The sequence below is a fragment of the Meles meles genome, chromosome 18, assembly GCF_922984935.1.
Source record: "Meles meles chromosome 18, mMelMel3.1 paternal haplotype, whole genome shotgun sequence".
Taxonomy (NCBI): domain Eukaryota; kingdom Metazoa; phylum Chordata; class Mammalia; order Carnivora; family Mustelidae; genus Meles; species Meles meles.
In genome coordinates this window covers 59,820,096-59,842,906 of record NC_060083.1, presented here as the reverse complement: position 1 = coordinate 59,842,906, position 22,811 = coordinate 59,820,096, and the positions used below count along the sequence as shown (strand labels likewise).

At 57.8% G+C, this 22,811-nt stretch overlaps 1 protein-coding gene across 1 annotated transcript in view; it reads left to right on the top strand.

Moving 5' to 3' along the window:
* MXRA7 (matrix remodeling associated 7) overlaps positions 1-21,081 on the top strand; it is a 30,213-nt gene extending 9,132 nt beyond the window's left edge. The window contains exons 2-5 of the mRNA XM_045985126.1: positions 5,741-5,816; positions 9,838-9,934; positions 16,721-16,831; positions 20,982-21,081. Coding sequence (XP_045841082.1) covers positions 5,741-5,816; positions 9,838-9,934; positions 16,721-16,831; positions 20,982-21,066 — 369 coding nt within the window. The 3' untranslated portion in view covers positions 21,067-21,081. The remainder of the gene's footprint in view (positions 1-5,740; positions 5,817-9,837; positions 9,935-16,720; positions 16,832-20,981) is intronic.
* The last annotated feature ends 1,730 nt before the right edge of the window (positions 21,082-22,811 follow it).

Genomic DNA, 22,811 nt, shown 5'->3' with positions numbered 1-22,811 from the left:
GAGGGGCCACTTTCGGAAAAGAAGACGTCAGTTCCTTGTCTTGGTGGGGGGGTACCTTATCCAGCTGCAAATATGGATGTAGAGGGCTGGCCCCCACGTCCTTGGCCTGGAGCTGTCACTTAGGCGCCGGTGGCTGAGCTGCTGAGACACACGGGTGGAGAGAGCCCGCCGTGACCTGTGCTGGCCCGCCCTCCCCATCCAGCGCGGGCGGTCTGGGAGCTGGCACCAGCTCTGTGCCCTCTGCTCGCCCGCAGCTGCTGCCCTCTGAATGCAGAAGATGAACAGCCCGATTGCCTAATGGAATCTGTCTGGAAGGGGGGAGAGCGCCGTCAGACCCGCTGGGCCTGCGGTGGGAGCCAGGAGGGAGCGCGGCACCCGCACCCGGGCCGGGTCTCCGTGTGGTGGAGGGGCCTGACCCAGGCTGCGGAGGAGTGCACGGGCCCTTGAGAGCTCCCTGCTCTCTCTGCTGGCTGCGGCAGGGGAGCGAGGGACAGGCATCCCCGTGCAAGTGGCCCCGCGGTCCTCTAATTTCATCCTGGATTAACCGGGGGGGGGGGGGGGGGGGGGGTTGGTAACAGCCCGAGTCAGCTCCGGTACCCAGTCCCGGATCGCAGCGGGTCCTGAGTGTGAGACCCCAGGGCAGAAACATCTCCTCAGGCAGACACGAAGACGTCTCTTTTTCTCTCTCTCTCTGTCTGCGTCTTCCCCACCCCTGTCTCCGTCCCTCTCTCTGTCTCTCTGTCCCCCTCCTCTGCCTCCGCGCTGTGTATCAGTTCTGGATCGGCCGGGGCAGCCATAAATGGCAATACGCAGCTGCTGGTTCGCGCTGGCTCCGAGAAGCCTCCCTCCTTGGCCTCCGGGAGCCCCTGGCCCCGTGCTTGGCCTCTCCCCCGAGCCATCCCTCCACTGGAGGAAACGGCTGAATTGGAGAAGTGTCCCGGGACATGTGAAGTTTAACTGTGGGCTCTGGTCAGTGAGGTGAGGGGTTGGGTCCCAGCCCCAGACTGCTCTGGGGACCAGCCGGGAGGACACAGGCTGTCGGTCCCAGAGGGCGTCGCCAATTCACGGTTTTCTCAAAACCGACTTACTTTCATTAGAGCTTGGTGTGACCGTACCACAGACTGGGCGGCTCGGAACACAGGTATTTCTTTTCTCCAGAACCGCGAGGTCCCAAGGTCCCCTGGTGTCTCTAGATTTCCTCTTAAAAGGACACCAGTCAGATGGGGTTGGGGACACCCCCCCCCCCGCCTTACCCACCCCGTCAGCCTCATTTTAACTGAATTCCTTCATCAAAGACGCTCTCTCCAAACGTGGTCACAGTCTGACATACTCGCGGTTTGGAGCTCAGCCTGTGAACGTGGGGAGGGACACAGTTCAGCCCACAACACTGGGTACTCTGCAGCGTACTCAGGACCGAGGGCACTGACCAGAAATCCACAGTGATCGAGTGTGGGGAAGCAAGCCAAGGGTGGGTGGGATTCAGACGTCCAGAGCCCCAGGGGATCGCCTTCAGCCGGGGCCAGCCAGTCCTTCGCTGATTTCACTCAGTAAACACGGAGCTGGAGGCCAGAGTCCCTTCGCCGCCCAGGTCAGGCCTGACCTCTCTCACCTGCGCTTTGAACCCCCTTCTTGGAGTTCCTCCTGCCTCCCATCTTGTCCTCGCTACGCCATTCCACTTTCTGCTCCCAAAAGGCTGGTCTCCTCCCATTTCTCCCCATTTTAAAGCTGCTGGGGTCCCCCCCCCCCGCCGTTGCCTTGTCCCCTGTAATATCTCCCTGGTCCGAGCCCTGCTTCCCAACCCCCCGCAGTCCCCCACAACCACACCAAACTCCTGCAAGTCACTGCGGAAGCCGCGAGGCTCCCTACCTAGCGTCCCTTCTGCGGCCTCACTTTGCTCTTCAGGCTCACCGAGCTGCCCTCGGGGCCCCTCTATTGTGTTGTTTAGACGCACAGTGTGTTCCAGAAAACATATCTTCAAAAGTGCACATGCTAGAGCAGGATGGAAGGTGGGACGTGTTGCAGGAGGGAAGGGCAGAGGGGCAGCCTGGCTGACGACCGTGTTGCCCCGTACCGCCCTCCTTCTCGGTCATGAACACCGGTCACCGTCTGGAGGCAGAGAGCACTGGAGGGCGGTCAATGGGCCACCACGTCCAGAAGCGCGACCATCTTTGTCCCACGCGCGCTGTGTACGAGACCCGCCCACTCTATTACCGGCATCAGCACTTCCGTTTTTCTGTCGGGGACACATTTTTTATAAAATAAGGGCAAAATGCAATAAACAGTGTTTTGTTTAATCATGGACTCCGCTCCATTATGGTGATGTCATCTAAAAGTTCACCAAGTAACCTGGACCAGCCTGCGGCGGTAGGGGGGCTCCCTGCAGTGCCCAGGGCCCAGCCCTCAGCCGCTGTGCTCTCCCACAAGGACTTGACCTGTTCTGGCCTTGCAAAGTGGGGTGTGAGCAGTCTGTTGTGGGAGGGGGTCTGGCCGCCCTGAGGTGGTTGGTGCCCAGCGGGCCCACGGGCTTCAAGGGGCATCTTCCGAAGGAAGGGGTTTTCTGCACAGACAGAAACCAGTACATGGCCAACCCCACACTGCTTTCCAAACTTCATAAACTCTCCAGTAAAAAATCTATTTTAAATTACATGCCCATGTATAAAGCCACAGCACGCCAGAAATTTTATAAAACGGTATCTCTGTCTGCCACACACATAGCGCTATTTTTCTGTCATTTAATTCCGGGATACAGGGGTACCTCCAAAGTTTTCGTGCAGTTTTAGGTTTTAATAACTTGAGGAGTGTAAATGCTACAAAGTTACAGCACACATCCGTTGTGTATTTACTTATTTAAATTCCTCTTATACTTAGCGTCCTGACATTTGAATGCCAAGTTTTTCATTTTAATCTTCGTGCGCGCCGGAAGCCCGGGTGGAAGAGCCCTCTCCCACGGGCACCTTGGGGAGCTGGTCAGCCTCCCTTGAGGTCATGCCCAGGTGGTCAGGTGTGTGTCAGATTGTCGTAAGATCGAGAGGCTGGAATCACAAAAGCAATCCCTCGGTCGCCGAACCTCGGGCCGTGAATATTTTTTTGAATTTTGAAAATCAGCTGGAGCCATATCTAGCCCCGGACTGTGGTAATTACATGAACTTGAATGCACAGTAGCAGTATATTTAAAATGAAAATAACCTCTCCAATGTCATCTTCTGGTATGTTTGTAGCGTCTGAAATTCTTAAAGCTGAAAACCACACTAAGTCGTGGGTTGCACATTTAAAAAAAATATCAGGAGCGGGGCTCCTGGGTGGCTCAGTCGGTGAAGCGTCTGCCTTCAGCTCAGGTCATGGTCCCGGGGTCCTGGGATCGAGTCCTGCGACGTCGGGCTCCCTGCTTGGCGGGGAGTCTGCTTCTCCCTCTGCCTCTGCCTGCTGCTCAGCCTGCTTGTGATGCTCTCTGTCTGTCAAAACAAATAAATAAAATTTAAAAATGTATCTATCAGTAGCGACCTCTGAATTGCTTTCCTAACCTGCCGAAAGGATCACAACCACAGTTTAAGCAACAGCACACTTCACAAGTCAAGTGCAAGATTCAAATATAGACCAGCCTCTCCCCGGGAGAGTGTTAGCAGGTCTGCCCTCACCGTGTCCCTTTGGGGTGGTGGGGTCGGCCTCGGTTCTTGACGTTCTCACCTTGGATGGCAGTTATCTGTGTAGCTGTCTTCCCGCTTGCATCATGACATCCTTGTGGAAGGGACTGGGCTTATTTCTCTTTTATCTCGGTGTCCCTCACACAGAATGGGAGAATCCACCTCCTCTCCGTCTCTTTATTGGCCTGATTTCTGGGGTCTAGCCCCGAATGGGTTAATGGCTGTTTGTCTCTCTTTTTTTCCTTTTCTCTTCCTTAAAAAAAAATAGATTTCATAGTCCAGCAGATTTCAAGTTCAGCTTGTGTAGTATTTTTAAAACATGTTAGGAGTAATTAATGCATATTCGTGCATATTATTAGGAAATCCAAACATATGGAAATGGATCAGATGAACAGAGAAGGGCCGCCCCTCCCCCCAAGGTAGCCCCGCCCCAAGGTGGCTCCACCCCCAGTGGTAGCTCCGCCTCCCAAAGGTAGCTCCACCTCCCAAAGGTAGTCACTGCTAACAGTGCCTTGCCATCCTTCCAGAAAAACTTTCGTTGGCGTCCAGGTGCATGTGTGTGCACTTCCGTTTTTGTATTGACACCAGGAAGACTGTCCCCCTCACACTGTGCTGCCTCTTGCCTTTTCCTCTTGGTCATTTACCCTGATGCATTTCTCACATCGGTTTGCACGGCTGCCTCCTTTTTAAAGCACAGGGCTGCGTAGCGCAGGCACGTGATGTATTCAGCCTGGTAATGTCGTGGTGAACACATTAACCAAATATATTTACCGGTAAGACGTTTCACTCTAAGGATGAGCATTTCCTTGTTTGCAGTTTGCCGTGTTTTCTCCTGCCATGTTTTCTTCTGTTTTATACGATCAGAGCCCTTGTATAAAAACGTGGACAGATGGTTTCCCAGTCCAGAGCAGATCCCCAGAAGTGGGTTTGCGGGGTCAAAGGGGTGTCTCCTTTTCCTGCCTCGCCCGGAGAGGCCTGGCCCCCTCCCCACAGCCACAAAGACGCTTTGCTGTGCAAAATCTGGGGGGCATCACGGCGGCACTCGGGACAGCGTGGCTCCCATCTCGCTGGTGCTGAGCTTGCTGGACACTGTTGCCAAGTGGAGAAGTCCTGCTCCTGCCTCCTGCCCCGCTCTCCCCGGCTGCATTTTGTAGGGTCCAGAGGGCGAGAAAGTCCCAGAAAACTCAAGGCCTTTCTGGGTTTGCCACTTGTGACAGGCTGCTTCACGCATTGTTTTGTGAGCGAGCCTGCTGCCGGCCACTCCAGGCTCCTGCTCTGGGAGCCGAGTCCCAAAAGCCCAGGCGTGCTGCCCTCTGCACCGGCTGTGGGCGGCTCCCTCCTGTGTGTGCTTCCCTCGCTGAACCTGCGGGTCTGTCCGCGTTTGCCCGCCCGCTTCCCGTCACGGTTTCCTGGGCCGTGCGGACCCTAAACTCCCTATAGCTGGAGAATCTGTGCGTCCCTGTCCCCCGCCCAGCATTCCTGCAGGTTGAAGTCACTCCTTCCTCCCAAGAAGGCCATCTTGGGACACTCCTTCCAGCCATCTGTTTATTGAGTCCATTCGTGGGAGAGCGCCGGCCCTGAAGGAGGTGGAGCTCCAATTTTGGGAAGATGGACGCTGAGATGACCCCTAAGAGTAGGGGTACAAACGAGGTGCCAGGAGGCAGAGACGGAGTCTGCGCCCGTGAGCGCCGCTCCCCTGTGATGGCCCAGCCCGGCCTGGGCCGCAGATGGCCCGCCAGCCTTCCTCTTGAGCCTTTAGTTCTACTCTCTGGAGCCGGGTCGGGGGGCGTGGGTGGGAGTCCCCGTCCCATTACTGGGAAGGCCTCCAAAGCCTTTGACAGGCACCCACCCAGAGAGGGTAAAGGGACTGAGGTTCAATGGTCAAAAGCGTAGCTGCTCCGCCCACAGCCTCCCCGTTGTCATCTTGTACACAGAGATCCTGCGGATTCCACCAGCTCCCCCCACAGGGTGACCATCTCCCCCCACCCCCGCCCCGCTATCAGGTGGCTTTCGCCGAGGAGTCAGGCACCTGCAGGACGTATCAGAGGGACCATCTCGCGCTCGGGGCGCCCGGGGCTGACTCCCTCCTTGCCTTGCAGGAGGAAGAGGAACCAGAGCAGGAGGAGGCGGCGGGCCAGGAGAGCCCACCCCACGCAGGGCCTGAGGAAGAGGAGGGTGAGTGGGACCTGGCCCCCAGGGCGTACCCACCCCCCACCCCAGCCCGGTTGCCTTTCCTCTTTCTGTTCCCACCTTCCTGTCTCCAAACTGTGAGCTGTCTCCGGCTCTGGAAGGCCCATCTTGCCAGTGGACGGAGCTCCCTGACCCTCCGTTTCCTGCCCTGCCCCCCAGCGCCCCTCCCATCACTGCCCGTACACTTCAGTCTCTCGACAGTGACAGACGAAAGCCACTCACGGGGCCACTGCCCGCGCTGCACGGTTCTGCACGGTGACGAGCTGACTGGCCGACTCCCCGCCATCAGACTCCCGCCCACCAGGAGAAGGGAGCGGGAGTGACCGGGAGCATTTAAGACACTGGCCAGATTCAAACCTGACTGGGTGGACGGCGGTGGGCTTGCCCTGGGCACCCCCCAGGGCCAGTCCCCTGGACAGACAGAGACAGAACCATACGTGGTCTGGGTCTCTGCTGGGCCTGTCGTGTTCTATTTCTTTAAAAACACACCAACGAACGACAAACAAAACCAACATGTCAACGTTTGTTAAGTCTATATGGAAAGTACATGGAGGACTTATTACTTGGACTTTTGTGTATGTTTGTTTGTTTCTTTTTTCTTTTTTATTTGACAGAGAGAGGCAGTGAGAGGGGGGGAAACAGGCTTCCTGCAGAGCAGGGAGCCCCATGTGGGGCTCGATCCCAGCATCCTGGGATCATGACCAGAGCTAAAGGCAGACGCTTAACAACTGAGCCACCCAGGCGCCCCTTTTCTTTTCCTTTTTTTTTTTTTAATTTTTGTGTATGTTTGAAATAGTTCATCATTTTTTTTTTTTTAAAGTGAGACTGTTGCTGTGACTTTCAGCCGACTGCTGGCAGGGGCAGTGGAAAGAGAGGGTTGCAGGAATGCTGTGACCACGGCTGGTGTGGGCGTGTGGCCGGCAGCAGGGCAGTACTGGGGGCCCCACAGCTCCCCCCTGAGGCCCCATGGGGCTGCGGCTTGTCAGTACTGCCTCAGAGGAGGAGGCAAGGGCAGGCAGCTGCACAGGCTGGTGGTGAAGGAGCCTGCTCTCCCCAGAGCTTTTGGTTCTCCTCCATCATCTGTAGGTTAGAGATGCCTGGGACTGTGGCCCTGGCATCTGTCCCTGCCTGGGTGGCCCCAGGTGCCTGCAGGGATGCCAAAAGTCGGCATCCTGTTAGTGACTTGGGGACACCGACAGCGACCAGAGCCAAGGCTGCCAGATGCCCCAGGCTAGGACGAGGGGAGGCTCACCAGGCTCACACCCAGCCCTGTGCCTCATCAGGAGCCCTCCCCCTTATCTGACTGCTGCCCCCAGGACATCCCCCATCCCCCAGCATCTTCCTGGCAGCTCTGACAAGGCGAGGGAGGGGAGGTTTATGGCCGCAGCTGTCAGAGGAAAAGAGGACCAGCCCCCAGCCCCTCTGCAGTGAGCCACTCGGCTCTCAGGCTAATTGATTAGTGCCGCTCAGACGCCCTCCCTAAGTGACCTGGTGATTCACAGAAAGCCGCAGGAGGAAGTCCTGCTCCCAGGGGGCCCTCCCATCAAAACCTCCGCTCCGGCAAAATTGGATGCGACCGTTGTCCCTGGGTACACCACATACGATGTGATTAAGTGAAAGCCTTTTCTAGTCGTTCATTCTGCCTGGCCCCGAAAACATGAGACTAATCAGACCTGCCCCATAAATGGAAACCTTGAGTCGTACCCAGCTGGCAGAGTTTTTTATGTTTGATTTTTCTAAAGCATAGCAACACAATGACCTTGATGTTGAGGCTAATTGGTTTTCTTTCTCTGTTGCCTCTTTCTGAGATCCGGAATCTGGCGTCGGCTGTGTGCTCATTCTGAGACGGCAGCCTCTGTGCGATCATGCCCCTCCGGCAGGCTTTTTGGGGCTTTCCTGATCCTCAAGGACCCAGGCCCCTCAGACAGCAGCTCTGAATCACTCAGCAAAGTGCCCAGATCCCCAGATGCCGGCAGCCCACACCCGGTGCTGCTGGAAGCTCCCGGTTCTGTGGGCCCACAAAGAATGGAACTTCCCAGCCTTTGCTTGTCAACCTGAACAGAGCTCAGCCTGGAGGAAGAGCCGGCCAGCGGAGGCTGGGGACCCCAGTGGGGAGGGGTGGGAATGGATTCCTCTGTTTCTGGGCCAGGCCCCTATCCCACCCGGAGGAAGAACCAAGCCTCACCCCACCCGCATGATGACCTGGCCCCTCTCTCTGCCACTCAGTGCCATCGGCCTCCTTGCTTTGCAGGATCTGCTCCCCAGACACCGCAGGCCTCAACTCACCGCACCCCCTCAACTAAAACCCTTCCTGATGCCGCCCCCTCCCTCCCTCCCACACCATGTCGTTTCTGCAGAGCACTCACGACCAACTTCAAACCGTATCTGACTTCTCTTTCCTTGCTGTACATTTTATTTGCTGCTACGTCTCCCGCCCGAGCACAGTGCTCACTAAATATTTGCAGAAAGAACAAAGAGCAAAGGAATCCTTGTGCAAATCCAGTAACTTCTTCCCAAGGCAAGGCTTCAGCCTTGCTCTCTGGGCAGTTGGCCGGGATGAGGGGGCCACTAGAGGACGGTGGGGCCGGCCAGCCTTCTCCTCGGCGAGGTTTCGGAGAGAACACGGTCCCCACCACGTAACATTCGGGTTCGGAATTTGCATCCAGAACCTTCCTTCCTCAGCCCAGAGAGCAGCTGAATCCGACGGGCCCAGGCGTTTTCGTCCCCCCTGGGCCCACGTCAGCCTGCCTGATCAAGCTGGACAGGCGCCAGCGGGAGGCCAGGGTGGCCTGGGGCAGGGTGCCCAGGCGTTTGCGATTCCTGGCACCAGAACGACAGAGCGGTAAACTCTCCAGAACAGAACTGAAAAGGTCTGCTCCTGCATGGAAGGGCGATTTGCTGGCCTCCGCATTTCCCATACTCTCTGCTTTACGCCTTCATGGGAATTAGACAAGACAGGTCATTCAGGCTCTGTCCTGGGGGCGGCCGGGGCTGTGTACCCTACACCTGCCGGGCTGAAGGACCACTTCAGGGCCTCGCTTCCAAGGGGACTGTCTCCTTCTGGATGCTCAGCCCAGGGCGATGCTCTGGGGCACTTTCCTCTTCTGTCCTGCAGCCCACGCCCGTGTGCCCAGCACCTGCCCTTGCTCCCTGTCTCATGGTCCTGCTTCCCTCTGCCCAGACCTCTGGTGTGCCCTCATCAGGCCTCGAGATGATTTGTTCTAAGGCAGCTAGGAGTCTGCCCTCAGAGGCTGGCAAATCCCAGCACTCCCACTCGGTAATACGAACCAGTTTTGATGCCCGAATTCAAGATGTGTGGAACTGCCGCAACACTCCCATGTCCTACCGTGGGCTGGATGTGTTGTTCCAGATTTCTAATCACTGGCAGGCAGCCCCAGGCCCTGGAGCTGGAGGACCCCAGCAGGAGGCTTGGGAGTCCCTGTGCTGTCCCAGGCACCCTCCTGCCCGAGGAGAGGAAGGGAGCCCAGCACCCTGGCCCAGCCTGCTCCCTCTGGTGTGAGTCGCCCAGCAGTAGTGGGGGGCCTCAAAGACGAGGGTGGACCATCCTTGCAGACAGCAGCTCGGCGGGAGACTTCGCTGGAGAGGGACAGCCAGACAGACCTGTGGACAGCTCAGCCCGGTCTGGGAAGGGAATCATCATTTGGTGGACAGAGCTGTGCTGTTTGAGGAGGGGGACCAATTTCTCCCCAGCTGTTACAATTTTGTCTCCATATCCCCATTTGGAGTTCCTCAAGGGCCGTGGGATTTCACAGAAAGGGTGTGGGAGGAAACCCTGTCAGGCGAGAGGAAAAGTCGCCACCCCCCTCTCTTGAGGCCTGGCAGCTCCTGTGCGGGCACTGGGGTGGACAGGGGCGTGGGGTGAGACCCCCTCTGGCCGAGACGGCCCTTTTGAAACTAACAAAAGGGGAAGGGGACCCTGAGTTGGGGGAGGCCCCCCCAGCACTCAGACCCTCCTGCTGCCTCTGACCCCATCTCCTCTCTGCAGGGGGAGAGGTCTTCTCCTTTAAATACAGCCCTGGGAAGCTGCGGGGAAACCAGTACAAGAAGATGATGACCAAAGAGGAGCTGGAGGAGGAGCAGAGGTAGGCCGTGGAGCACCTTCCTCTCCGGTCACGGTCACGCGGGGCAGGGGGAGAGCTGAGGGGGTGAGCCTGCGCAAGCCGCTGCCCTAGCCGCTGCCACGCCCCCACTTTTGGTTTAGGGGTTCTTTCCTGTCCTGGCTGTCCTCAGCCAGGCTCAGTTCCCCCCCCCAGACAGTCCCCTTGGGGTGCCCCGAGGGGGGGAGCTGGGGAGGAGGGGAGGGCGGCTGAACCCCTCTTCCACCCGCCTCCCTCCCACTCAGAAAGGAAAAGCGAGAGGCCAGCCGGGGAAGAGCCTGGAGCAGATCTGGCCGTTCCCTCCCAGGGCGAGTTCCTGACAAAACCAATCTATCTCTTGAGACCGATTCTTCCTGCTCATCCACTTGGCAGCTCCCCTCCCCCTTCCCTCCCACCCCTCCTGCCCAGCGTCTGCGGGTGGGTCCGTCTGCATCTGTTCTGCTCCATGGGGCTCCCACACAACGGCAGCTGCCTGGCTTCTCCGTTTTAGAACTGGGGCTCCTCCGCCCCCGCCGGACACCCACTGCGCACCCGTGGGCCTCCCTCCATCCCGCCAGGGTGCTAAGGAATGCTCTGGAAGCAGCAGGACAGCTGGGGAGAGAAGCGGTGCTCAGACCCCCAGCCCAGCTTTCTCCTGCACGCTGCCGGCCGGCCCCAGGGCCTGGCGTGCTTCGGTTCAAGCTGGAATCGAAACAGGAACCCAGGCTGGGCTGCTAGGCTCACAGGGGGCAGGAGGGCGTATTCGAATGCATAACTCCAACAGCCGTTCATTGCAGCTGGCCACGCCACTCAGGGTCCCTCCAAAGTCAGAAGCCGCTTTGCCCACAAGAATCCCCATTTCCCTTCTGTCAACTGTCCCCAGCTCCTCCAAACCCGGCCTGGAAGCCTCTTCCCCTGGGGCAGAGGGGTGGCGGCGTAGGCCCAGCCTGAGGAAGACCCGGAGCAGGGGAAGGTGGCCTCCAGGGGAGCCCGCGCCCCTCCCCTGGGTGTTGGTGACACTGTCTCTGGGTGTGACCTGGTTTGCTGCCTTTATATTTCAGGATTGAGCTGACCTCTGACCTCACTTCCCTGTAGCAAGTTCCTTAGGTCCTGAGCCACACATAACTCTTGCAAATCCTTTTGGTAAGGAGATTGAGGCCCTAGACCAGTGGTGCTTCCCTCCCCCTGTCTGTTAACGTGTCCCCGACATGACTGACACAATCTAAACCTCCCCTCCTCCGCCGCCTTCATTAACCAGTTGGTACATTCCGGGCACCAGCACGGTGGGGGGGGGGGGGGGGAGGCGTCCTGTGACCCAGCCCCCTCCCAGGGCTGCAGGGTTCTGGGAGCCCAGGGGACCTAAGTCCTCAGGCCTCGCGGACCCGCCGGTGGGGAGCTAGCGCCCCCTTGTGAGGCTGGGGCCAAACTGTCGTCCCCCTCGGGAACCTCTGGGTGTCGCCCTGCCGCTTTGTCCTGCCCTGAGAAGAAAGCCTCATGTGGCAAAAAAAAAAAAAAAAAAAAAAAAAAAAAAAAAAACACCCTGTGCTCCTGAGTGGTGGGACAGGCAGGTTTTCCAGGGCAGAGGAAGGAGTGGCCGAGTGCGGTCCTGGTCGGTAAGCTCAGTGTGACTGCAACACGGCCACTCTTTCCGTTTCCTGTGGTCTGTGGCAGCTTCCACGCCCCTGTGGCCAGGACGAGTCATTGCAACAGAGACCACATGGGCCACAGGGCCCAGAAGAGTCAGTATCGGGCCCTTTACAGAAAACACGTGGGGCCCCTGGATTAAGAATAGGGAGGGCAGGGGGCACCTGAGATCCCGCAGAGGTCCCCGTGGGCGGAGCTGTGGCCGGGACAGGCCTGATTGCCAGGGCTCGGGCAGGTTCTCCCTGTGGCTGTGAGGAGCCATTGACACAGGAAGGACAGGGAATGGATGTCAGGCCTTAGGCTGTGGGGTCGGATGGCCACCGACCCTGGGCTCTGAGCCAGGACTTCGGGAAGAGGGAGGGAAAGACTGTCCTCTGTTGGGTTTAGACAGCAGACTCTGCATCGGCCAGGGGGCTCTTTCCCGAGGGGTCTCGTGGGGAGGGCTTCTCACGCACCACTTGACATTTGGCTATTCCGTAAGGTGGAGACTGTGCTCCAGGGCTTCTCTCGGGGTGAAGGAGGCTGTTCCCCAAGTGGAGAAGGAGGGGCCGGTGGACGCCGTGGCCCTTAAACACAGTCCCCGCTCAGTGTGGTGCCGTCCTCACGGGGTGGAGCTGGAGTTCATGTCCATTTTCATGCCTGCCCTTCCCAGCATGCTCCCCGCGGCTGTTGCCTGCATCTGCCTGCCGCCTCCTGCCCCTGCACGCGGCCAGCCCACGTGGCACTGCATGGGGCTGCCTGACCACACCCCTCCTGCAGCCGCGTCTGTCCCTCTCGTGGTGATGCTTGGGGTTGCAGAGGCTGGCGCGCTGGGCTCCGAGTCTCCACTGACAGCACGCTAGTTCCCGTGTGGCCCGGGAAGCGCTGGCGGGGGCAAGTGCGTTCTGGTCCCAGCTGAGTGTAGGACACTGCCCTGGAATTCCAGTATGGAAAACAACACGTCTGTTACTGTCCAACCGCTGAAACCACAGGCCAGCGAAGTGTGCTCTCTTCTTTGCCTGTCAGATTCTTTCCGACCAAACGCTGCCGGTTTCTAATTCCTCTCCTGGCACTCTGGGTCCCAGCTGGGTTGCAAGTAAATGCCGCAAATCCCTGACTTTAAAAATTCTCAACTCAGCCAACGGAGCAGCAGTAGGCTGAGCCCGGGGCCTCAGTGGTCACGTGATCCCGCATCCCCTAAAGCCTCACTTTATAAATTTTCAGGGCATAGCACTTAGGAAGCGGGACTAAAATCAAGACCCCCAGATCGTTCCTCTGCGTGTTTAAATGGACATTCCCATCCTTGGACTCGCTCGCAGGTCAGCTTCCTTCTGCCCGAGGGGCTGAACACGGTTGGGTTTGCGAATCCAGAGCCTGTCGCCGCCCAAGGAAGAGCGTGTTCTGTCACGGCCTTCCCCCTCCTCTGGGGCTTCTCCTGGGGCTCAGGGCTCGAGGCCCCCTTGACCTTGCCATGCCTGGCTGGCAGGGGTGTGCGTTCCCACCACAGTCTCTCTGGGAGGGGCCGCATCCAGCTTCCGAGCGTGGACGGGGCAGTGGGCTTGCCGGCTGCTGACGGCTCCTCTGGCTCTCAGAGCTCGGGAAGCTAGTGAGCTTGGCAGGAGAAAGCAGCAGCACCCCTGCCCACTCCTGTCCTCGCACACCATCTTTCCTCCCCGCCTTCTGGTCCAGAGGAAAGGGTAGACCAGGAAGGCTCTGATACACGGGAACCTGGGACCTCAGCACCCACTCCTATTCTGAAGGTCTTCAGAATGTCCTGACCTTTCTGGAAGGGGACACGACTGTGGTGGAGGTGTTTCGTACTGCATCACAGGCAGGGGGTGGGGAAGAGGCCGGGGAACCCAGGCTCTGGGATATCCTGGCCTCTGCAACCTGCTGAGTCCGTCCGCCAAGGCTTGGCCAGTGTCAAGGTCTAGAAACACGCGAGACTCTGACTTCCAGGAGAGGGCGCCGGAGGGACAAAATCGGATCCCCGGCGATCCCTTGATGAGTCTGTGTGCTCCTGGTTGTCATTTAGAAAAGGTGGATGTCCATCCTAGGGTGTCAGTGTTCCCAGCAGGGACAAAACCCTGCCGGCAGGAATAGGGAGTAGTCGAACTTGACAGGATGGGCCCAGTAAACCCCAGAGCCAAAAATCAGAAGCGCTCAATGTCTGACCTAGAGTCTGCCTTGCCCACCTGCCCAGAGAAAGGGTCTGCCCGACCTAACTCAATAGTAGCTCACGGACTCCAGACTCAGAATGGGGTGTGGCAGGCTGCTGAGGTCCTGTGCCGAGTCAGGCCAGCTTTGGGGAACAGAGTGTCCTACTGCAGGTGACAAGAAGCAAACTGCCCCGTGACCGAAAACCAGTGTCCAGCATCTGCAATCCGAAACATCCTCCTCCTCGTCCCCGTGTCCCATGTCCTCCCCACAATACCTGTTAGATGGAAGAAGTAAAATAAATGATCTTTTCTCCCTATTTCTCTTTACAGAACCGAAGACTAATGAAGTTATCCTTAGCCTCCTGCTAAAGGCTTTTCCTTTTGGCATCTAAAAAGCTTGAGAGATAAAATGGAAATCCCCAGAGCAGGGCCGTACAGGCTCTGGCCGGCATAAATCTTCGGGGACCCAGACCCTCCATCAGGACCTGCCCCTCGGCGGGGAGGGTGCTGGGAGTGCCTTGGCCCCCCACCCCGGGGTAGAGGTGTTCCTCCCAGTTGGTGTGGATTGCTTGGTGAAGCCAGGGTTTTGTAGACTTTGGGCTTTCTTTTTGCTGAACCCCGCTCTCCACTCACCCTTCACACCTGTGATGTCCCCAGTGACAGACACCTGGTCATTGCAAAACCAGTGTGGCTTCATTCTTGTGCCTCCCCTACCCTCTGCCAGCCTCCTCCTTCACTGGAGCCCAAACGAGAAAGACTCTGAGGCATTGCAGACAGCTGAGGCCAAGCTCCTGTGCTCTTAGCCGCTCTGGGGTGGTTGACTGTCCTCCTTTCCCTGGGGGCCCACTTCCCTCTTTCCTGCTGGCTGGCTCGGTGGCAGGGGGCGAGGGATGCCATACTGATGGTCCCAGAGCAGGGAACCAGCGCCAACCCCAGGTCTCTGTTGCCCTCAGTCTCTGCAATCCGGTCGTCTTGGGGCTCAGAGACCTTTTCCCTGATGCTCTTACCAGCTCAGCCGAATCTCCACCTTCGCTTCGGCAGAAGAGCATGCTTGAAGTAGATTTCTGGGCTGTGCCGTTCCCTAGACGGTGTCCTAGCCAGGTCAGAATTCCACCAGATAGTGAGATCAGTCCCAGATCCGTTTCTTGGAGTTTTATACTGGACAGTATTTATACTATATGAGACTAATCGGCAGTTTTTAGACGTGTTGGTTAAAACATTTTTTTTTTAAGCAGTAAGTTTATAGAGAACTTTTTTGCCATTTAATGGAAGGCCAGGATGCTGACCCCTGGGGCATGTTACATTCCCGGCGACCTCCTCCTCTGGGCCTAAAAGCTTAGGTTTGGGGGCGGAGAACAGACCAGGCAATAGTGGGTGAGCCACGCTGAGCCACGTGACGAGGAGATGTACGCTTGGTGACACACAGGTCCCCACACAGCAGTAAGAACGGCCCTGCCCAGGCTGGGATCTTATGGATCCAGTAAGTAGGTAACAGGTTAGTTATCTAACTAGTTAGTTGTCTGGGCTCTTCCTGCTGGGGCCTTGTAGGCACCAGGCCTCACATACTCCTGATGGCTTGGATCTGTGTATTCGGCCTTTGTTCAGCCCAATAAACTTGGAGTAGATGATCTCGGTTACTGTGTGGTTTTTCAGTTTTGCTTTGTTTTTAAAACATAATCTCCTTTGAACCCATTAAAATTTGAGCTCTCTCTCACTTTGAATGCCTGTTGCTCTCTGGCCGAGTCCAAGTCATAGGTCCACCCCTGTTAAAAATGCCCAAACACCACAGCTACCAAAAATATCTGAGAATCTGTGGTCGCTCGGGGTGGGGAGATGCTGATTTCAACCAAGGAGCTCAACACACGCCCTTTCAGTTCTCAGGGCTGTCTTCGGACAGTATCAAAAGCCTACCGCATGCTCCTTCTCCTCCAGACGGGAAACGGACCGTAGAAAGCACATTCCCAGGGTGACAAAGAGAGGCTGGGGTTTGGGACTTCAATATTTGAGTTTCTAGATGCTGCTGTAGCCAGAAAACCAACTTCTGGATGGGAGAATGGGGTTCCCACGGAAGGAAATCTATTGGGACACACGTGTAAGACCAGACGCTCAGACCTCCACCCGGCCCCGGGCAGCGTTCTGGGTGCTGGGTGGCCGGAGGTTGTGCCAGTCAGCCACGTGGGACCTGCCCATGTCTGTGGCATGGCCAGCTGCAGGGAGAGGCTGAGAGGGCCCAGGAGCAGGGTGTGGTGGCCCGGAGACACCGCAGAAGCCAGACGCCCGCCGTGCAAACAGCCAGCCTGGGGACCCACCTGCAGACCGTCCCTGCTTTCTGAGGAAGTCTTGCCCCACCCTTTCCAAACGTTTGCGCTCCTGGGAGTTGCCCTGTGCTGGTGAGATGGCGTGGCCGAGCCTCACAGAGACAACAGCCGGTCAGTCCCAGCAGCCCAGCTTGTGCAGGCCGGTCTATGGCAGGAGGGGCAGGGCCCCCGCTGGCTGTATGGTATCTGCGCAAATCAGGAAAAGGCGCCCCTTCCTCTGGGCAGTGAGACCCCATGCCAGCCCTGGGTCAAGCCCCCGTGTGCCTCTCCACGTGCGCCCCCTCCGTCTCGGCCGACCGTGGTCTTTGTCCTCATCCCTCTAAACTGAGCCTGTCACTAACCTGTTTCTTCGGGGGCTCCCTCTCCAGCCACCTAACAGAACGGGCCTCTCCCCATTACCTCCCCCGACGTGCGAGGTCAATGCTCAAAGGGGGCCCGAGGGGAAACAGGGGCACCGGAACCCACACGGTCACGCGGGTCCCCAGACCTGCAGGGAACACCCGAGACCTAGAGCCGGCTTTTAGAACCTTCCAGCTGAGGTCGTTGAGCTTTGAGTGGGTTTTGGTGCAGTTTAATTTTCTTCTTGTCCTGGAAAGCAGACTCAGCAGTAGCGGATAGAGCAGGGCCCCCCAGCGCCCCCGCCACCCCGGGCTCGGAGCACCTTTCTCCTCTCTGTCCTCTCTTCCCCACAGAGTGCAGAAGGAGCAGCTGGCAGCCATCTTCAAGCTCATGCAGGACAACAAGGAGACGTTCGGGGAGATGTCCGCCGGCGACGTGCAGGAGCAGCTCCGGCTCTATGACATGTAGGCGGCCTTCGTCCGGCGAGGCTCCTTCCCTCTCCCAGACATAGCTGTAGAGGTGCATGGCACCTGATGGCGCGGTTCCCACAGCTTAGGCCTCCTTTTATAGGAATTGGGATCACTGTCGTCAGAGTTAGACGCGTTTGCTAAGAAGAATGCTCCCCATGGTTCTGGAGGCTTCCAGGAAGTCTTCTGAGGCAGAATGAGGGTGCAGCGTTGTTAGGCTGGACACCCAGGCAGCGGGACCTGTTACCCATCTTGTGCACAGCGCCCCCGAATCCTTTCCACACCAGGTGCGGGCAGGTGGGGGGGGGGCACCGTGCTCGGGGATGCGAGCTGCTGCCTGTCCCAGGCTCTGAGCGTGCTTTTAGCAAAAACCCTAACTCCACACCTCAACACCCACCTTCCATGCTGGAACTGATCAGTGGCTTCAGAGGCGGGACCCGAGAAGAGCCCGTCCCATTTAAGCATGACACTGACTTCCCGCTTAAGGAAGGGAGGCTCGTTTGAGTGTTTATAACACACCCAGCGCTGTGTCCCCTGCTAGACAGAGACATCAAAGATGCAACATGGTGCCCACCGTAGGGAGACAAAGGTCCTCCAGAGAAGACAGGCATGTGCGTAGGGAAAGGGCCTCTCCCCAGACAGCACGCCGGAAAACACCAAAATGGCCTGATGGGGAGTGTCTGGGACAGCTCGGGGGTTCTGTAGGTTCCTGGGGTCAGCCAACGTGGGACGAGGGGAATACAGCGGTTCCTTCGTGCTCCACAGGCCGTTTCTGTTCCATTAGCAGGAAAGCTCATAGCAAACGGAATTAGGGAGGGTCTGCTGAGGAGAGAACCTGCGAAGTTCTTAGAAATATTTTGTATTTGCTGGAATAAAGCTAAATCAGTACAGTGAACTCAAAGAAGCAGTGGCCTTTTGCACACCTGACGTTAGTGATGGCGGGAGTGAGTCCCTCTCCTTCCTTCCTCTCTCGCTCGGTGCTGGAGTTCTCCTCGGGCGCCTCCCTTCTGTGGCCCTGACTCCTTTTGCTTCCTTGCTGACAGCCTGCCCGGAATGAGGGGCTGATCTCTGCTGTTCTAGCCGAATGTCTGTGGTTCTTTCTTTGTTAAAAATCATCTTTTTGTCACTGCTCTTTTTTTTTTTAAAATTCTGATTTTAAGAGTTCTTTCTTCCCTTTGTCACCTCCCAGCGACCCCTTCCCCATCATCGCAGCTCCGCCACCCCGGGGCCGCCCTGCCCAGCACATTGCCCTGATGCCGACTGATGGGCTTTCGTCTCCTCCTACTGGGATCCTTCTTCTCTGATTACACCAAACACGAAGGACTCCTGTGTACTTGAGTCAAAATTCCCAGGACTCTGGAAAGTAAACTCAAGGAGCTTTCATATCCTTGGATCGGCTAAGACGGTCCAGCAGCAAACCAGAGGGGAGCCGGGGCACGGAGGAGCCCAAAGGCAGAATGGGCCTATGCGGCCGTCCCCGTGGCTCCGAATTCCTTGCGCTTCGGGCTCCTGGGGCCCACTAGCCTTCCTCGTCCTTGCAAGACTGCTGCCACAGCTCACATGTCGCATCCGGATGCAGGAAAAGGGCCACCTTTGCCTGGTGTCGTAGGAGTGAGGGATCCCTCGCGCCTGTCCCGCTGCCCCGTCCCCGGCCTCCTGTCAGGTCCCAATTGGCCAGAATATGTCATGTGTTCACACCTCAACCAATCTCCAGCGAGGAGATGGGCCGACCAAGGTTGGCTGCGGTACCTGGGTCTGGGGTGTTCCCATGAACACAGGGCCGTTCAGAGGAGCAGAGAACTGGACCCCATCAGGACTCTGTGAGGAAGGGATGGGGGAGGGAGTGGCTGCGCAGACACCAGGACCACTGTGTCACCTGGTGGGGACTGGGGAGCCTCTGAAGCATGCTGCACACAGCACCCTGCATACTTCCTGGGTGGTGGTCCCGTTGCCCAGGTTTCACACTGAGCCTCTGATGCTTCAAGGAAGCATTGCCCACTCACTGGGACTGTGGGGATGGCTCTGCCGCCATTTCCACCCGTGCTTACACCATACCTGTCCCCTCAACTGCCTCACTGGGGCCCCTTCGAGTCCATTGTGGTCAGAACCACTCAGAACCCACGTCAACTCCCACCCATGTGTCCCGCCAGACAGATGCCAGGACCGCTCCCGCTCAGGAAACGAGAAGAACCCATTCTGAGAAGTTTCCTGGCGTTCTCAGAGTCGATGGCAAGGCCATAACACACCACCACAAGGTACCATCCCACCTGCGAACTGAAACCAAGAGGAGACCCGCACAGCGTTGGGTGGAAGAAAACGATCTCGATACCATTAGGGCCACTTAAAGCCTAAGGTACAGGGAAGGAAGCAGCAGGGCTGGAGGGAGAGAGCAAACGCCGAGTGAGACTCCCGTGAGACAGGCCATGGCGGGGCCGCCACCGATGTGGTACCACTGACATGACACAGCCGTGCAGGGCCCGGAGCCACAGGGGCTGACAGAAGCCAGGCTGAAGGGCTCCAGTCTGGGGCTCAAGAGGCTTTGGGATGCCCAGAGTCTCCGCCCCGCAACTCTCAGTCCCTTCCCCTGCGCCCCCTCACTGCGGCTTCCTACATGACCCAAACAGCCGGGGCTTGTCACCGTCCCACACATCACAGGCCCGCGGTGCGCGAAAACCCAAGTCCACAGACGATTCGTTTCTATTCACCAGACTCCGCTTACTAGAAACTTTTCAGGGCCACCTTCCGTCGAAATGTCTGTTGTAGGGGCGCCGGGGTGGCTCTGTCGGTTGGGCGTCTGCCTTCGGCTCAGGTCACGATCTCAGGGCCCTGGGATCAAGTCCAGAGTCAGGCTCCCTGCTCAGCGGGGGAGTCTGCTTCTCCCTCTGCCCACCCCCCTCTGCTTGTGCTCTTTCTCCCTGTCTCAAAAAAAAAAAAAAAGTCTTGTAACTGCCAGCATCCGGGAAAATTAGGTGTCTCCCCACTTCCTGTACTAAAAACGGCCGTGTTGAAGAAAACGTGCAATCAAAGCAGCTCTAAGGGCAGCTTAAAACCTAAAACCTGGAACAAACTTGCTGTGAACTCTTTTTCCCCCTTTTTGGATGACTCGTACCTGTTCTCAATATAAATATTTTTTTAACCACTCTCTACACCCATGGTGGGGCTTGAACTCACATCCCTGAGATCGAGTCACACCCTCTATTGACTGAGCCGGCCAGGCACCCCTTGTTCTCAATTTTTTAACATCTGTAAATGGAAATAGTTTTCCTAAAAACAGGTCACTTTGGGGTTGTTCTGGGTCTTCCCAGTCTGATTGTGAGAAAACACATTTGTCCACAGGACCTCCCTGAACTCAGATGAACAGAAGCCAAGTTTATCCTTCGGGCAGCTCTTGGGCCTGGAAGACCTCATGTGTCAGGATGGCTGGATCCAGCCAAGCCACGTGCCTTCTGAAGGCCACGGCTTCATTTCCGTGGAACCGAGCAGTGCTGGAGAAGGGATGCGAGGAGCTCTGTCTCCTTCTGAGCCATATCCTGTAGGGATGCCTGGGTGCAGAGAAGCCCGTGGTCACCTACTAGGCCCTTCATCCTCGCTGTCTGGGATCCACAACCCACCCCTACTTCTAACCATGGAAGGCAAGGTCATATAAATGTGAAAGTAGGTCAAAGTCATTTTCTTTCTGTCTTCATCTTCTGGAGGAGCCCTGGAGAGGGGCAGGCTGCCAGAAACCCTTAACCCCGTCTACAATGTGGCCCTGTCCACGTGCTTTCAGGATCTCATGTCGGGTCCCAGAACAGTGGTCAAGCTTGGCAGATTTCTATTGTCACCGATTTTTGTTTCGTTTTTCTTTTACTATTAGTATGGCTATCTCTTTATTTTTATTTAGGATTTTATTTATTTGACAGAGAGCACAAGCAGGGGGAGCAGCAGGCAGAGGGAGAAGGGGAAGAAAGCATGTGGGGCTTGATTCCAGGACCCTGGGATCATGACCTGAACCGAAGGCAGACGCTTAATGGACTGAGCCAACAGGCATCCCAGCATCACTTTATTTTTATTCTATTTCCCCCTTAAGTCTCCCACCGGATGCACCTCCACCGCCTCCATCCCTTACGTGCAACCATTTTTTTTAGTGTTGGTTTTCTCCTTGCAGCATCTTTTTTGCTCAAGGGAGCGGCCTGTATGGGTCTCCGAAGCTCACTGCACAGAAAGAACCGCTGGCTCCCTCATTCTCTTGAGTGCTACGATGTCTGTAGAATGCTCCCTGGGGCGGCCGTCCCGAAGCCTCTTCAAACGCTCCCCTGCGGATGGCCTCTTCAAACGCTCCCCTGCGGATGGCCATTCGTGCAGTTTCCCACCTTTGGCGAATTCAAACAACGGCGCTGTGGCTTAAACTGTGCATTCGGAGTTCCCTGCGTGCGGAAGCGCATTTGCAGACCAGATCCCCCCACATGGGTGGCTGGGCCCAAGGTGAATGAACACGTGACACTTCGTAGACCCCCTCCCCCCGCTAACCCTCGGGGCTTGGACCAGTTCGCAACCCGCCCGCGACTCGAAAGAGCCGTTTCTGCACCAGCTCGAGGCCGTACCTCGTCCGAGTCTGGGCTCCCGCCAGCGGACGGGGAAGTTTTTGCTCGCGTCTTTCTCTTGTGAGGAAGGCTGAGCATCCATTCAAATTTCCAGGGGCTCCTAACACAGAATCTTCCGTTCTCCTCGTTCCTGCTTTCCACTGAATCTCCTCCACGGGATCTTCGCTTTAACCCACGGCACATGCACGAGGCCCCTGCGGGCGCAGCGCCCGTCTTCGTCCGGCCCTGCTCCTGCGCGGGGGAGGGGGTGCTTTAGTAAGGGGCCCGGAAAATCTGGGTAATTCCAGGAAAAGCCAAACTCAGGAGCCTCCGTGAAAGCCTCGAGCCTTACACAAGACGAAAAACCCGCCGCAGCATCACCCCCACCCACGTGTTCACTGGAAGCCAGTTTTCCAGACTATGAAGCACTCCGCGCCTGAACGCCCCAAGCGCCGCCACCAATCACCGGCATAGCCAGTAACCTCCGCGACGTCTCCGTGGTTAGCGCCTCTGCCAATCTCTCGCGCAGGCAAATAGCTCGACTGCTATTGGGTACCGCATCCGCCCATCTCCTCAGAGCCCGCCTTCCCCCGAGGTGGGGAAGTCCTGGATGTCCGGTCGCATTTCCTCAGTGATGGACAGGGGCATTTGTCCAATGAGGAGTGCGAGCTGGCCTGTCCCGCCCACACCAGGCCTCGCCCTTGTCAGTGCTGGCTGCCGGGGGCCGGGGCTGGGGTCCCGCTTTCCCCGCCTCCTGCGAAGTCCGCGTCGCCAGCCGTGGGCTCGCAGTCCCGCCCGGGCGCCGCCCCTCCGCGGCTCAGGTCGGGAGATCGGTCCCCGCGCCCAGCAGCCCGGCGCGTCGGGGTACGGCGTGGCGAGCTGGACGGCCCGGAGCCGGCTTCCAGTGCCCTCCCGCGGAGCCCCGTGACAGCCCCTGAGCAGTGCACCCTGCTCGACCCCCGCATGGGGACACGGGTCCCAGCGCCCAGGAGCCGCCCATCTCCACCTTCATCCCCCAGCACTGCCCGGGCCTGCCCTCCAGTGGGTTCGAGAAAGTGACCCAGGGTTTCAGAACCCCCCACCCCGCTCCCCCGCCGTCCTGCGGCCGAATCCAAGACACACACGCCTTGTTTTCCACATTCCCGGCTATGCCCGGGCCCGAGGTGCGCGAGCGCACAACCGCACGCACCCCTATGCCCCGCAGCGTGCCTTCGCTGTTGGGCTGGCCTTCCAGAAGGTGCAAGGTGGAGTGAGACGCCGGGCCTCACCGTGCGGGAGCTTTCCCGGTGTGCCCCAGGCAGCTCAGCCGGGCGTGCCGAAGCGGCGCTCAGCGAGCAGTCAGGCGGGACTCGGGCCTGGAGGTCTCCTGTCCACGTCCCAGCGGGGACCCTCCCCCGCCAAATCTTTGGGCTGGC